Raw genomic sequence first — 16249 nt, 5'->3', positions numbered from 1 at the left:
TTGCCTGTAATTTTCAGGATACGATAATAGGCAAAGGAGGACCTAATTGCTTTTTAGTGATGTTCTGGATTCTGGAGCTACTTTGATCTTTAACAATCAAATACAAGGGACATTGATCACATTGCAAATCTTACTATTTTACTTGTATCACTCCTGCCTAAACTACAGATGTAAAACACAATATGTGGGAATAACTTGCTTGGCTCTCCGAGCGCTTCCCCCCACAGTTTTCCATATAATTTTGCAATTCGTCTTACAGTTTAGCAGTAGTTTTAAGTCAACATAGCACAATTGCGTACAAGTTATCTTTCGTTAGACGATAATGTGAATGGGCTGCCCAACCAGCACCAGAGTAGAGGCAGGAAGTCGAGTCGGCGAGTTCCTGTTCTCGCGGACCAATCAGCGGAGCGGGGCGGCGCTTAAATCAACTGGAGAAAGAAAATCGAGCGAACACGCAAACCATAAGCGCCATTTTGAAGAGCTTGACCTACTAAGTGTGGTAGGAAGCATTTGACTTCATTTAAAGTACATTTCAAGAGATTTTTTTTGTTTTCTGAACATTAGGACCAATGTCTCGGTTCAACAATAATCGCGGTGGCATGGGGATGAACAATTTCCAACCTCGGAGAGGCGGCGGAGTAGGCGGCCCGATGCGTGGTGGATTAATGGGCAACCCAAATATGAGGAGCCATCCGTTTCAGAATCAAAACCGCAGGGGACTAAATAATAACTTCAACAGACAACCGAATCAGGGACCACCGCAGACGCCACCGAAGCAACAAAACCAGCCGATCATCCCCCCGCCAAGTCCCGGCCCAGCTCTAACAATGAAGGGCCCGATGGAGCAACAGAAAGCGACAGAAAAAGAGCAGGGAGCGATTAAACAGCAAACTCCTGCACCCCCATCTACGATTCAATCGCCCCCCGCAAAGACCAACATTACATCTCCCCAACACCAGGAAAGCAAAAACCAAGACCAGCAGCTCAAGAGCCCGATAGGAAATGCGAACGGACAACAACAAAAGCAGCCTCCACAAGCCAGCCCCAAGTCAACACCGCAGCAGCCCATTCGACCGGGCCTGCAGCAGCCTCTTCGACCGGGCCCGCAACAGGGCCAGCGACCTGGTCTGCAACAAGGCCAGCGACCTGGCCTGCAACAGGGCCAGCGATCAGGACAGCAACAGGGCCCGAGATTGGGTCCACAACAGGGCCAGCGATCGGGGCAGCAGCAAGGGCAGAAAACTGCTCCAATGGCGATGAAACGGGCAGATGGACAGGAGACAATGGACAATCCTGCAGCCCAGGCGGAAGGGAGCCAGGCAAAGGTTGGTTTCCCAGAATAATCATATCGTTAAATGCGCTGTTTTATTAGTCAATATATACCCTAACGCAACCGTCGACCCCGTGGGTTTTTAGGTTTCCTGCTATTCTAGCATGTTGATACTAACAGACACACACACACACAGTGGTGTAGTCGTCTAGGCTGTCCGCCATTTTGTATGAAGTCTGTAGTGACGAAACTGCGCAGTTTGTTCCGGTACATAGAAATGGTGTAGTTATCGCCTTTATGTCACGGTTAACATTTCCGACCTCTCTTCATTGTACGCAATTTTGGAAAGAAAATATCTTAATTTTAGTAATAACTCGCTCGGTCACGATGTAGGTTAGACAGAAAGTTGAATCAACGTTGATCTTATTTTCTTCTCTTCTTCACTCATGTGCGAACAATATGCAACATGTGACACAGTTATGAAGTTTTCAAACTATTTTTGTGTTTGACAGGAGTTTAAGGCTACGCTGTCCATGTTGCTTAAACCTGGTGAGAAGAGATACACTCAACGATGCCGTCTTTTCATTGGCAACCTGCCTAACGACATAACAGAGGAAGCATTCAAGAAGCTTTTTGCAAAATATGGGGAGCCCAGCGAAGTGTTTATCAATAAAGGGAAAGGCTTTGGTTTCATCCGCTTGGTAAGATCTTTGTTTTCCAGAGGGAAATTACACACACACACACACACACACACACACACACAAATGATGAAAGTGGTTTGGGTTGATTTTACTCTGTTGCCTCTATGCAGGAGTCTCGGGCACTTGCTGAGATTGCAAAGGCAGAGTTGGATGACACTCCTATGAAAGGCAGACCACTCCGTGTGCGATTTGCCACGCACTCTGCAGCCCTCTCTGTGAAGAACCTGTCTCCATTTGTTTCTAATGAGCTCCTTGAAGAGGCCTTCTCTCAATTTGGAATGGTTGAAAGAGCGGTTGTAATTGTCGATGATCGTGGCCGTTCAACGGGCAAGGGGATTGTCGAGTTTGCGTCCAAACCAGCTGCCAGGAAGGCCCTCGATCGGTGCAGCGAGGGTGTTTTCCTTCTTACCTGGTAAGTGCAGATTTACCAACATTGATTTTGCACTATCCTGCCACACTGGATATAGTAATTGCCGTATTTTCACGACCATAAGGCGCAGTCTCAGTTATGGGTGCTATTTCTGTATTTAAAACATACATAAGGCACACCGTATTATTAGGCGCATGCTGAAACATACAGTAAAAATGACAAGGGTGAGTTTCGATACATTTATTGAACAAAATATTCATTCCTCTGCCACAAAACAATCAAAGTTTTCATCTTCTGTATCTGAATTAAACAGCTGCACTATTTCAATGTCCAACATCCTGAATTCCTCTTCTTAATCATCTGAATCGGACTCACCGACCGGTTCCGGTTCAGCGTTGATTTTGTGAAAGCTCTTCCAATACATGAAGACGGTATCATAGCCCATGCATCTACAATCCACCTGCATATGGTGGCACAACTTGCCCGCCGCTGCCTCATAGTCTTTGTGAAGGAGTGTTTGCCTTCCGTCATCCAGCGCTCTGTCCGTTTCCGTGGCAGCCGAGAACCACGGTGAACGACGACTTCTTGCGCCCCGTTGTACGTATCGCCACCGTGCTGGTCCCTTTTTCTCCACTTTGTGGGTCAAAGGGATGTCAGAGGGATCTCATCCATGTTGGTGATGTGGCTGGGCGCGGTTATCTTGTCGTGGCAGTAGGTGCGGAAGATGGCCGCCCTCTCCTGGTTAGGGAAGATGGCCACCCTCTCCTGGTTAGGGAAGATGGCCACCCTCTCCTGGTTAGGGTTAAGGAAGATGGCCACCCTCTCCTGGTAATCCGCAGGCAGCCGCTGTGCAACAGTTGTCCTTGCGCGTATGGAGAGATGCCACCTCCTCATAAAGCGAAAACACTATGATTGCTCGATTGCCATTTTCAGTCACATATTCAATGTCCTGCAGTTTAAAGTAAGCCTCATTCATACGCGTCTCTCTTGACCGGTGCCATTTTAGGGGATCCTTACATGTAGGTGTGCCGCTAATCGATTGGCCGAGCGTTTACTGTAGTGCACCCACCAAAGGCGCACAGCAGATTTTGGAACTCAGTCCACACACAAGGCGCACCATATTATAAGGTGCACCATCGATTTTTGAGAAAATCTCAGTGTTTTAGGTGCGCCTTATAGTCGTGAAAATACGGTAGGTTTCCATCTGCAGATATTTCTCGTGCCTCATTTTACTAGAGTAAGATCTGGCCTGATTCTAACCATATGTTTATCTTCTTATCATCTTTCCCTTTTTGTTTGTTCCAGTTCGCCGCGGCCTGTTGTTGTAGAGCCTTTAGAGCAATTTGATGATGAAGATGGCCTCCCAGAGAAGCTTGCACAAAAGAATCCCCGATATCAAGCGTAAGTACACATTTTGGTTGTGTCCTTTGTAGTAATGATCGTGACAATGATTTCTGTTTGCTGTTTGAAAATAGTGGGTAGTCTCATGATCAACTGACCATCTGCATCACATCACATTGCTCCCTCCTGTGATATTTTTTGGTCACATGATCAACTAAACAATCACATGAGGAAGCATTATGGGTATTTAAATAACCTGTTTATTTACTGTAGATTACTGTTACTTAACCAGTGTTCGATGACTTCTAGGGGACATTAGGACTGGCGAGTTCAGCCTAACTATGGGGCAATAAAGTGTTTTACGTTTTGCAGTATCATCATGAACAAACATTTAGGTGCAGCGAAAGTTCTTTGGAGTAGATGAAATGGTTAAGACAATAAATCTGCAATCTGTGCAAGGGGAGCATCTTCAGAAAGTTTCAAAATGACATTGATCAGATCGTTAAATTATTGCACTACAGCGGCGTATGCTTTCGTGACACAAGCACTCAAGTTTGTTTACAGCTTGTCACGTTTGACATGTTTTTTTGCCTTATCTGTGACGTATTGATGGTCGTTATGAATACCGATGCTTTGTTGGAAGTCTAACATGCATATTATGGTTACTATCTAGCGAGCGTGAGGAACCTCCCCGTTTTGCTCGCCCAGGAACTTTTGAATTTGAATACGCTAAGCGTTGGAAGTCGCTTGACGAAATGGAGAAGCAACAGAGGCAGCAGGTGGAAAAAAACATGCAAGAAGCTCGGGAGAAGCTTGAGGCAGAGATGGAAGATGCCTACCACGAGCACCAAGCCAACTTGTTAAGACAAGGTGGGATTCTTTGGTGCTTAAGTGCAAAGTATTTGTGGTGTTGTGGGGGGTCAAACGATTCCCACTGGATTTGAAAATTTAAACCGTTGATCCAAACCACACCTAATTCTTTTTTTCTGCCTTTTCACAGACCTTCTAAGACGACAGGAGGAGTTGCGGCGTATGGAGGAACTGCACAGTCAAGAAATGCAGAAGAGAAAGGAGCTGCAGTTAAGGTAAATGGCTGTGTTTATTTGGCTGCTTCCATCCAGTGGTTTAGTTTGGCATGTTGTTTGCTTGGTTTTATAGAATGGAAAGGTTAATTCACGTGATCTAATTGGTACACTTGGTTCTAAGTGTATATCACAGTTGTGCTTGTTATTACTCTGACTGATAGTCTTTACAACATAAGCCAAAATGGAAATGAAGCACTTTGTAGATTGGAGGAAATCTGTTAATGGACATTAAGACAATGTCTAAACAGCACATCAACTAGAGGTACCTAGGGGTGATTTTGTCTGGAATGCTGTGTTGAACTCTGCTATCCAAACCTAACACCTTCATCGATCGCCACCCCAGCTATTGCTGTTGCTGCTGCGGGGGGGGGGGGGGGGGGGGGTCCTGTCTGAAATTGTGTTGCCCTTCTTGGATCAGAATTGTTTTTTTTAAGTAGTTTGTGATTTGAGATATCTGTATGTTGTCTTTTGCTGTTTTTAATGGTAAACAGACAAGAAGAAGAGCGTCGGCGACGTGAAGAGGAAATGCTTCGGAAACGGGAGATGGAAGAGCAGATGCGTCGCCAGCGTGAGGAGAACTACAGAATGGGAGGCTTTATGGACGTGAGTTGAATTTGATGGAATATGCCATAGTCTGCATATACAGTGACATGAATATTCCCTGATTTTCTGGTTATGCCTCTTATTACAGAGGGAGAGAGAAATGAGAATGAATTCAGGTGGGGCCATGGGTTTGGGTGGTAAGTGTTTTTCCTTTTCCAAAATTTGAAACTTGAATTTGGTTTATGGTTATCACATGGTGCCACATAACAGAAGCCATTTAGCTTCTCAAAACTGCTCACTCAGTTCAAACTGATGAGTGTATTGGCTTAGCTTCCAACACTACTCTATTAGCATTGTCACCATTGTTGTAAAGAATTTGCTTCATAATACATATGTCCTTGGGTGCAGCTGGTCAGAAGTTCCCAATGGGTGGACTTGGCTTTGAAGGGCAGCAAGGGATGGGATCATCTCCAGGAAACATGATGGGCAATGACATGGTAATGTATTCGACTTTTAAGGAGTTCATTACTTGATAGATTTTTCAGCTGTTTTGGGTTTTTTTGGTTTTTGCCTAGCTGACCGGAAGTTACTCCCGACTCTGCCATCTTTTAACGTGGCAATTTTCTTGTTAGTGGCTCAATGGCATGCCAAGTCTCCTTTAAAAATAAAAAAAGCAAACATTGCCTCCAGAAACCATCAACTTGCACTAAACATTGTGTGTTTCGGACTGCGTTAGAGATTGTGGCTCAGTGTACTTGTGTCACGTACTTGGAGTGGGGTTGCAAGCCCTGTCTCATGTGAGATGGACAGGCACTCTTTCCTGGTTGGAATCAAAATGGCTGCCAGTCTTTTCCTGCTTGCCCTGTCTTTGTCTATAAATGCTCTGAATGGTGATTTTTGTGTGTTAGAACTTGATGCTGTGTATGTATATCCACTAGAGATGATGATTAATGTTGTTTGGATGGGGGTTGCAGGGGTAGGGATGGCAGTTCAAAACTGAGAGGGCCGCATTTTGTTTCACGAGCCGTCCTGAGTCTAGTTTTTAAAAAAACTTTTGGACTGTTACTGAACAATCTTTTTCTTTTTTTTTTTTAAATTTTAGTGCATGTTGATGGTATGAGGAATAAGACCTCAGATGAGTAGAAAATTAATAATCATTTTGCAGGCATTGCCTTGAGACCTGTCTTGAAGAATACTGTTGAATGTTTTGAGCTTTGTTGTCAATTTGCTGCCATATTACATTTACATTGCAGCATTATTGCTGAGAGGACTGGCTGTGAATGAAATGAAAGCTGTAAGTTTGAACCAACATGTTGGAAGACAGCTTTTGATATCCTAAGGTTTTAAAAAAAAAAAAAAACTGTTGCTGTTCGTATTTGACTTTCCGGTCTTGGAACTTATACAAATGCGTTTGCAGATTGCTTTTACATAGGGTCCTGTTGTAAACATTCTGATTTACATATCTCTGATGAGAAGAACTTGGTGGGGCAAATGCTCCTTTTCACTCAACTGTGGTTAGAAATGTTCCCTTCCAGTGATAGAGGGTGGTACCCATGCCTGTTCAATGCAGTCAAAATTTGACTGCATGGCATCATGTCAGCATCAATGCCATAAGCTTACTATACGTTTTACTGTGTACACCTGTTCATTGAGACAATTGGCAACTCTGGTTTCTCTGAACGTGTGTACATACATTTTATACCTCACAACTATTGAGCTATGGATAGTATGGGTTTTAATGTCCTTTGTCAGATCAGGGAAATTTAGATCACTTTTGAATTGGTCTTAAGTGTTTAATGTGAAAAGATGTTCTTAAAGCATTTGGATTTGGCACCGAAGCCTACAATTCGGAATGGTACATCTGCCAACATTTAAGGCACGTACATGTTTTCCATAACCCTTTAGGTTTGGTGGGATTGCATTTGCAACTTTGTGCCGTCAGGGTGACGTTATGTTCAAAGGTGAAACATGGTTACTTAGCTACAGGAATAGCTTTCGATCTACCTTCTTTGTCAGATGTTTTGGTCCTGTCTCATTTCGGTGTTGGCTCAATCTTTGGTTTTGCTTTCAGTGTCTCAATTGAATTGCCATGACCAACTGTGTCGGAGATGTCATGGGAAAATGACATTGTACTATAGCGCATTTATTACAAATACAATTTAAAACATTTAGACAGATGGTTTAGTCTTGTATGCTGTTTGATTAAATTCAATGTATTTCTATGCAGTAAGTTCAATTTAGTTTTGTTTTCATTTACACTCCCTCCAGGACTTTGCTACTTGTGTTTAAGCAATCATCGCTGCATGTTCAAGCTCTTTTTATTTTTAGAAATTAGATAAAGCTGTCATTCTGCAGAAAACAAGGTTCACTGATATTCTAATTTACTTGGGACTATGTGTTGCTTTCAGCAAAATGATGGAAATTAAACAAATGTCATTGAACACAACTGAGAAAAGAACAGAGCATAAATGTTGAAGGGAACTGCTATGTCCAGAATTTACAATTTTACTGATTTTCCAATTTTGATCTCCTATATATTTCAATAAAATATCCCTAGATAGAAGATAATTTTATAGCGGTAATGTACCGATGACATCACATCAAGGCATGCCTCACATTTATTATGTTTTTCATTCCTTACGGTTTCGTTAAATCTGACTTCCGATCATGATTGTTTGAAAGTCAGTGAAATCCTGGAGGGACTGAATATTAGAGGTACACCTCTCAGCATTTCTGATGATGCTGACCAGTACTGTAAAGAACTAAGACATCTCTTGGCATGCATTGGAGACCAATACTAGGTAGGCACTTACTAATAAAAGCATTACCCTCTCTTCCTTTTCTGTATGTAACCTGTGGCACCTGTGGACCTTCATAATGGAACGAACGGTTTCTTCGGCTGCGTCTCCTGCTGGTTGTGTTCTCACAATATAACGAATCACCCCTCTTGCTGCATTTTTGCATACACTTCCATGTGGACATGGACGATGGTTGCACACTACAAACACACCCACGACCTTACATTTGTCTACTTTCCACACATTCATCTGCACAGCGCAATGAGCGCTTCTCCCAGGGGGGCCCTAGGGGAATGGGTCCTGGCAACCCTGGTTATGGTAGGGTCCGTGAAGAATTTGACGGCCCCTCTAAGAAACCTCGTTTTTAAACGCTGCTCTCAGATGCTCAGCAGCACCATTTGTACAGCTTCTTCAAAGCAAGCGTGCATCTCTTGTATTTAAGTTTATTATTGCATTTTAGCTCTACAGGTTACTTTTTATGAAAAGATTTTGTTTTTTGTGTCAATGTGGGAAAAGAGGTCATCCTCATGTAGTGCGGTAGTTAAACATTGTTTTCTAGATGTTATCCACTGTGAGTCGCCGTGATTGATAATTGTATCATTTTGCTTAACTTTCTATGGCTGTGTTTTGTGCCATGCTCAAGCATGTATTATAATAAAGAGGCATTGGTTCTATCAGGACAAACTTTTTTTCCACGCAGTTCATTGGAAAAGCAACAAAATATGCAGCAAATTCATCAGTTGGTTATTTGGACCAATTCAGTTTGATACTACGAGACATTAACAGAAACGGGTTGGTGTGCTCTGTTAAACTGCCGCCTCAACATTTCCAGAAGTAAATTCAAAATGATTAGCAAAACAATTTCGCACCATTTAAGTCAATAAGTCTATAGAAGCACCTGATTTTGATATGCATTGTTCAGGTGATTTATCTCCTTGGATGTCAAGCCTTATGAACTACAGTCACTGTTTTTAATGTATGGGCATTCTCTTTGTTTTTTGTTTTGGTTGTAACACTGAATGTAGTGTTCCAAAACTGCATACCATTTGGCTTCAGGAAAGCAAAGATGAGAGAAATGGACCCTTTTTTGGTGTTGGCATCTTGAAAGGCAACACGCATATATTTTGAGGCTAGTGGTTGACAACTTTAACAGGCAGTTTACTTATGCCGACTAAAAGTTAATCGTTAAGTACAGCGAACTGCATCCTTTGTAGTTTGCTAGTTCTGCTTTGTCAGATGATTTTATTTGGTTACCTCACTTGTACACGAATGACAGAACAGACAAACAAAATGTCTAACGTTCTATTGTAGTCTTCCAAATATAATTCCAGGACAAGAGTGTGTTCCGAGTCTTTAGTCCTAATTTCTCAGAAGATAGTGGCCACATTTGCCCGTTTGGCTTCCTCTGAGTTGTACAGACTGGTATTAGGAATGTGGCTACTGTTGTTGTAGGCTGGTATGTAAATGGTCACATTTAGTGGCCAAGCCATTTTGAGGTTAGCATAGAAGAAAACATCTGTGTTCAGGAGCCACAACACAAAATACTTTAAACCACACAACCAACTGAGATAATTGTTGGCTTGAATGATTTTAACTTGGAGATATCCTTAACTCGGATGTGAACACAATATGGACAAACACTTATATCTTTTAGATTTTATCTGATTGGAGCCTGTGCGTTTTTATGGCCTCCTGCTCCTCTATTTGCTGCCACTTTGTACAGTTGTGTCGAGTTTCATCACGGTGAAAATGAGTAGTATGTCTGCTCAATTTGAGTTTACTTCAACCTCATCAGAGGTGATTCCACTAAATATATAAATATCTGATGGTATTTAGATTTCGAATCCCTCTACTGGTTATTTAACTTTCCCTGAATTTGGGGTTAAGATACAAGTTACTCTTTACATTACGTGGATCAGCTGAAAGTCTTCTCCATGTCTGGTTGGTGAGGTGAGCTTTCCTTCATAAGTTTATCTTCAGCTAAACTGATATTGAATCATCCAATTTTATTTCTGCATTTGGGTGGGGGGGGGGGGGGGGGGTGCTTCACAAAGTAGTGGAATAATATTCCTTAATGCAGGTGTATATGTATATATCACAACCACACATTAGTAACATTTGTAATGGGACACTATTTAATAATATACTAAAGTTAGCTATATAATCACATTTTGCTGCAATTCTGTATACCTTTGCCTTGCTGCCTCTCTCATCTATGCCAGTAGCCCTTGTAAGGTATTTTGGCATCACCTGGATATTGACTTGCCTCTGCAAGCACTTGTCAGCATTGTGTGATAGAAGGAAGTGGGCTGTAACAAGTGTAAGTATTCTTGAATCAATTCCATCTTCATATTTTTAAAATCTGACTCATGTTTTGTTGTTTGAATGGACATTATACAGAGAAGTGAAGCAATAACCCTGGCACAAGTTGTATATAATGGATCTGTTTCAACCCCAAGAAAGCTCCTGATGGTAGCCAATATATGTGATCAGGACTAAATGGCTTTTGCTTAACTTGTGGAGTCACTTATATTATTTTCACCATAACACTTCAGTCATTGATTTAGCTTTTGGAGACGGTAAGACAAATGTAAACTCTATTTGTCTCTCGTAGCAACATGGACAAACACTGTAACATAACTGAACACATCACTTTAGCCTTAATTTCCAAATGCATCCCACGAGACTCTTCAGTCTCTTTGCATTGCACATCTGAAGACAACCAATGCTGATCATTTAAAAAAAAAAAATAGAAATGGATGTGGTGGACTTTGAATCTCCATTGTGACGTGTGTTTATGTATACTTTTTCTTTAACAGGTTTGACCAGCTTTAATGTTTAAACAATGTGGAGGTGTTTGTTGCCGTATAGCATGGACTCTTCAGCAAAGAAGTATAAACACAAGACATGCAAATGGTTTAGGATTTATATTGGAACATGTAAAGAATTGAAAAATGCATTTAAATTATTGCCATCAGAAAAAGGGTGTCATCCATGAGGCGTTTATGTATAGTTGATCTCTGCAAATCTAGCCTTGTAGTACTCCTTATATGGACTAGAACTTGTATGAAAATGGTAAGCGCCAAACTCTTAGTCCTTCCATTATAATCTTCAGTCATAATTTTTTATTTCTACAATAAATCTTTACAGAATATCTAAAATCGCAGCACTGCCAGTATGTAGACTTCTGTGCAGCAGTGCTTTTTTAGAATGCCACATATCCTTGGATAACTATCTCATGTAAAACTGCAATTCAGGTGTAAAATGCTTTTACCCTCATTTAACCCGCTGAACATTCAGTGGACCAGTAAATTAATTCTCATCAAATTTTAAGAAAACCTTTACGAGTGATAAATACCAATTGTCACACTAAAAGAGTGTCATTGTTTTAGTAAATTGATTGTGACACAGTTGAACTCAACATCTAAATCGAGTTCTCATTAATTGGCAAATGTAAATTCTAAATTTGGCGATTTTATGTCCGTTTGTTGGTGTTGTGTACATTTTTTTTTGCTTTTGACAGGTTTGGCCATCTTTTGTAAGCGTAGGACAATCTTATGGAACTTTCCACAAAATTGAAGCCAGCAGCTTCTTTTGGATGAACCAGGAAGAAAAACCCCCTCTTATTTATCACTGAGTAGTAAAATGGAAACACAACGGTAACATTTCTTTTGATGTGTGTGTGCTGGTCTGTAGATGAAGAAAAGGAATTCACTTTGCTTCAGTGCATGGATATTATTTGCATATTGAAAGTGCATAATATCCAAAATAGAAGATAATACAAAATATAAAACTTAATGATTATTAGTTGCCAGTTTGTAACACTGACATAGTGTTTCAAATAAAGTTCCCTCTTTAAGAAGGAAAAATTGTCAACTTTGAAATTAGTTTTACTCGTGAATATTGGGAGAAGTGAAGCTTCGAGAACCGTAGTCATGTGTCAGCTTTTTAAAAAGTGGAAATAGACAACTTTGCACATCTCCAGATTGTGGCATTTAACTCAAAAAGACACAGTTGGCAAGTTTAGTGGCTTTGCTACTGTACTATCAATAAGACTTCTAGTAGAGCCTAAATTGATGCTAACGCAAGCCCCCCCAATCTAAATACATTTAGTTATTTCTTTGTCAGCATCAGCCTGTATAAAAGTAACCACATCATTAAAGTCATAAGCAACTACAGCCTGGGGGAGTTGGGAGTTCCAACATGGGAGCAACACCATTTCACCATATTCATTGAGAAGGTGATGTTGTAGTTGTATGCCATCTTTCCAAAATCTGCTCAAACCTAGTAGTGATGGATATATGGTCACTTCCCTTACTAGTTTTGTCCTTGAATTGTCATTTAAGATGTAATTTTCTCGACAATTATCCAAATGTGTTGTGTTGGTCATTCTCCAATGATGTCACTAATCACCAAATTATGAGTGGCTTAGGCGTTATCCCAGAAAGTTGTCTATTTCCTCTTTGAAGACAAGAATTTAAAACCTCCAATATATTCTGCACCTTTTGGTAAAATCTTTTACACATAGGTGAGGGTAGAAGCTGCGCTTTTAGGCCTGGCCAACCCGTTGGACACAAAACTACTTCAGGCAACCAGTCTCATGCGGCGGACAGTTAAAGGGAGAGTGGTGTGCTGTGACTGATGCTTGTCTATATGTTTTATGTGATTGGATAAATGAGATGCGTTAGCTGCTGTGAGCCAGCCTGTCACAGACAGGCTGCCCCAGTCGACAGTAAAGGCTCGTCTCTGCAGTTGGGTTACATTGACGATGAGTAGTTCTGCAGAAGTCAGTGGACAGTAAAGCCTGGACTTGTTTGCACAGCAGCCAGAGGTATGCTTACACAGATCAGCTAAACAAGTAAGGTAAGTGTTCCATCCATGTTTATAATACAAGATGCACAATTATATTCCTTAACTTGACTCCTCCCTCTGTCCTTTCTTATACCATGTTGTTCCTCACAGCAATGTTTACAGGGCTTCTGGCATCACACTTCAAAAAAGTGGCATCACAGTGCAGATATTTCTTTATTTATCTTTTTGTGTGAATGTTGGCAATAATCCATGCAGTGTCTGTGTGTTTGGTTGTAGCACTTTGGCCTGTCGGTGTGGATGTGCAAAAGGAACTTCGTTAAGTCGGGCGGTCACTGGTTCTACAGTTTTTCCTCGCGATATGGAAAGTTTTACACTTTTAATGACTGCAGGTGTGAGGTTTCATGACATGGTAAAGCAAAACGGACCGTCGAGTGACCTGATGCCGCAAATGTGTGTTCACATCTGAGCGCACTGGGAATAGGACTGGGGAAAGGTAGTTTTTGGCAACCCAAGTTTCATTGGAGAATCTAGATGAACTGATATAAACAGGTTGGTTAATACTAGTTTGGGTTTAAAAATGAACAAGACACTATTTTCAATACTTAATGGGTTTTTCTCTTGTGAGAAAGCATCAGATGCCCATGTCAAAGAATAGTGGAATGCTCATCTTAGCAACTTAGCTCATATAGTCAAAATAAAATGATTCATGACTGCTGTAAAATGCAAAACACTTGTTCTGCTATATTTGTTTATCATTGATGGGTTGGACAGTTGGCAGTGTTTTCTGCTTTTCATTCAATGTGCAATGAGGTCCAGAAGTCATTACGTTAACCAACTGTCCAGAATGTAATTCTTTAGAGGGTCGTTATCTTCTGAAGAAGGGGTTTTAGCACACGTGGGGATACAGCTCACTGGTTAAATGACTCAACAGCTTGTCTTTGCTATGGACTCTCGAGAAAAACTGGATAAACTGGCACTTATGTGTTCCTATGTACAACTTCTGGATCGTGTTCAGTGCCACCTACTGATCATTTGCAGCTGTTTGTGCAGTAGTGTGTCTAAAGAAAAGACATATTTTTTTGTCTCTTTGCTTTTTCCCTATGCAAATATTTAGTGGGCTTTAAAAAGAACATAAAACAAATATAAGAGGAAACAGCATTTACTTGCTCATGCCTACCAGCGTGTTAATATCAAACATGGGTAAAGATGGCCTGTTTGGAGGAGTCTACACCGCTTTCCCCTGTTTTGCTACTGCTTGAAAGTTCCAGCGGTGTGACAGGGAAACTTTGTGACCTACTTCTGGGTTTTCACATTTGTCATACATTTGAAGCAACGCTGAAGTTTACTACTTGTACTTCATCTGAAATAAGATTCAAGAAATACACACTACATGAACTGTAACACTTGTACAAATGTGTAGTTAAGTGGGCAACATTTGTACTAAAGTCACATAGATACAGAAGAACCTTGTTTCACATGTTAACAATCTGACCTTTAACCTTAGGAGGACTCCTTATGGTGACAAGTCACTATTCCCTTGGAATCGACGATCTAGCGATCAGAATAACCTGACATACTTAATGCCGCCTTGACCCTTATTTCCATTATGTTGTGCAAGCCTTGTGACGCATACAAAAATGATATATATATATTTCTTTTAAAAGCAAGCAATCAGTACACTAGAAAGGATAAAAGCAACACTGTGCATTTGCTCTAGAGTTGGTCTGATATCTCTTCTTTCTCTACCTTTTTGTTTTTTTCCTGTTTCCGGTCAAACCAGTGACCAGTCAACCATTTTGGAAAAGTAGTGAAGTAACAGTCATGGCAGTTTTCTTTTTGCTTCTCTTGTGTACAATTTGTCTCCTATGGTGATGTCCCCTATCTAGGGCTTATCATGAACTCTACCTGACCTCATTAGAGGTGTTCAGTCAGTGCCATAATCGCTCCAGCTCTGGAGGCTGTCCAGCAGCACCTGTCTGCACTGTGAGCCAAAATAGCAGCATATTTGCATTATATATTCTTTAAAATCTCCATCTGTCCTGTCGGAGTGTGATGCCAGAATAACCCTTTTGGCCTCTCATGGCCTTCATTATAAGGGCACTGCCCAATGTTTGTCAGGCTGCGCAAGTCCTGTACATAATCATGGAGCGGCTTTCTGGATTCCCCCTTTTTAGTAAGACCTTTTGATTCATCTGTATGAAGTCCAGTTTCATGTGGCATAATATAATAATTGCCTTCTTGGAGGGTTGCAATAGATTTGAACTTTGTTTCCATGAGCTTCTCATCCAATCCACAGTTTAAAAACCCAACTACATGGAGCCTAAGCCTTTAAAACCTATAACTATCACACATTTCACACAACCCATATGTACACATTACAACACATCCATCTTTGTATTGCCGTTTAATTTAAGACACCAAAAACCCTCATTCACAAAGTGTGTTTAACACACAACACAAACAAATGAAGGATGGAAATCTCACTAGTTACCTTGTGATGAAACAGTAAAGCTGCTGAAGCTGATAGGTTCTCTGCCAGCCTCTCATTATCTCTCTCTCTCACCACAGGGACCAGTTGAAGCGGGGTGAGGGTCCGTAGCATTGAACAATGGTAAGATCAATGGGAGGCGTTTCAAATAGAATGTGTTAATTTTCCCTAATATTTGTGATGCCAGCATTAAATTAATGTAAGATACAGTATTTCTGTTTGACCTGTTCAATCCTTTAAACAGCCCTTATCAGTACCGGTAGCAGAACTTGTCATGTATGGCATTAAAGACTCATACATGTTTTTACGTCAGTATTTATGACGTGAGTGTCTTGTTTTTGTATTTTTGGTTGTTTTTTGCAGGTAAAATGGAAGATTGTTCTCAAAGTGCCAGAGAGGTTTGCAGGAGATTCAGCAACCTCGTGGTGAGGCCAAGGTAATTAAATATTATCAAAGGGAATGTTCAACTGATAAAGGATCATTTTGATCAGTGTTGTTCTCTTGGTTGCAGGAGAGGATGCAGTGCAGGCAGGTGTCAAGCAGAGTCCAGAGGTGGCAGATTTGGGGGTTTAAATAAATTTTATATACCAAAATTTTGTCATTTGTATTTTTTTTGCAGGGCAGCTTCTACACTACATTGGAGAATAAACATAACAGGACAAAGAATGAGAAAAGCATAAACCCCTATAAGCTTTTCCAGACAGAAACGCCCCGTATAAATAACACAATAACTGATTTTCTAGAACGAGTTATGACGTATGTTAAGAAGACCTTAAGAGGGAATGACAAACTTGAGATGGGAGAAGTCTTCTATAACAATTATTGAGTGGCAGTTGCGAAT

At 41.0% G+C, this 16249-nt stretch overlaps 1 protein-coding gene across 2 annotated transcripts; it reads left to right on the top strand.

Annotated features, from left to right (window-relative positions):
• Nucleotides 1-431: 431 nt before the first annotated feature.
• sfpq (splicing factor proline/glutamine-rich) lies at nucleotides 432-16001 on the top strand. Of its 2 annotated transcripts, none has more exons than XM_057019940.1 (12): nucleotides 432-1325; nucleotides 1783-1971; nucleotides 2082-2383; nucleotides 3647-3742; nucleotides 4356-4552; nucleotides 4683-4767; nucleotides 5259-5370; nucleotides 5459-5507; nucleotides 5719-5807; nucleotides 15489-15531; nucleotides 15772-15844; nucleotides 15920-16001. In XM_057019940.1, the coding sequence occupies exons 1-10, from the start codon at nucleotides 570-572 to the stop codon at nucleotides 15507-15509; spliced, it is 1896 nt and encodes a 631-aa protein (XP_056875920.1). In that variant the 5' UTR covers nucleotides 432-569; the 3' UTR covers nucleotides 15510-15531; nucleotides 15772-15844; nucleotides 15920-16001. The 2 variants fall into 2 exon arrangements, with proteins under 2 accessions (XP_056875920.1, XP_056875919.1); XM_057019939.1 differs by having other exon boundaries at nucleotides 8366-15531.
• The last annotated feature ends 248 nt before the right edge of the window (nucleotides 16002-16249 follow it).

The sequence above is a fragment of the Takifugu flavidus genome, chromosome 21, assembly GCF_003711565.1.
Source record: "Takifugu flavidus isolate HTHZ2018 chromosome 21, ASM371156v2, whole genome shotgun sequence".
NCBI lineage: Eukaryota > Metazoa > Chordata > Actinopteri > Tetraodontiformes > Tetraodontidae > Takifugu > Takifugu flavidus.
The sequence above is the reverse complement of the archived record's forward strand: the minus strand, read 5'-3'. Positions and strand labels throughout refer to the sequence as shown.

What these genes read in the sequence shown, in the direction of transcription:
- sfpq (XM_057019939.1), top strand. Translation starts at nt 570, where the DNA reads ATGTCTCGGTTCAACAATAATCGCGGTGGCATGGGGATGAACAATTTC. An exon ending in AGAAAGGAGCTGCAGTTAAG is followed by an intron (nt 4,768 to 5,258) that starts GTAAATGGCTGT and finishes AATGGTAAACAG; the next exon opens with ACAAGAAGAAGAGCGTCGGC. An exon ending in TGGGGCCATGGGTTTGGGTG is followed by an intron (nt 5,508 to 5,718) that starts GTAAGTGTTTTT and finishes CCTTGGGTGCAG; the next exon opens with CTGGTCAGAAGTTCCCAATG.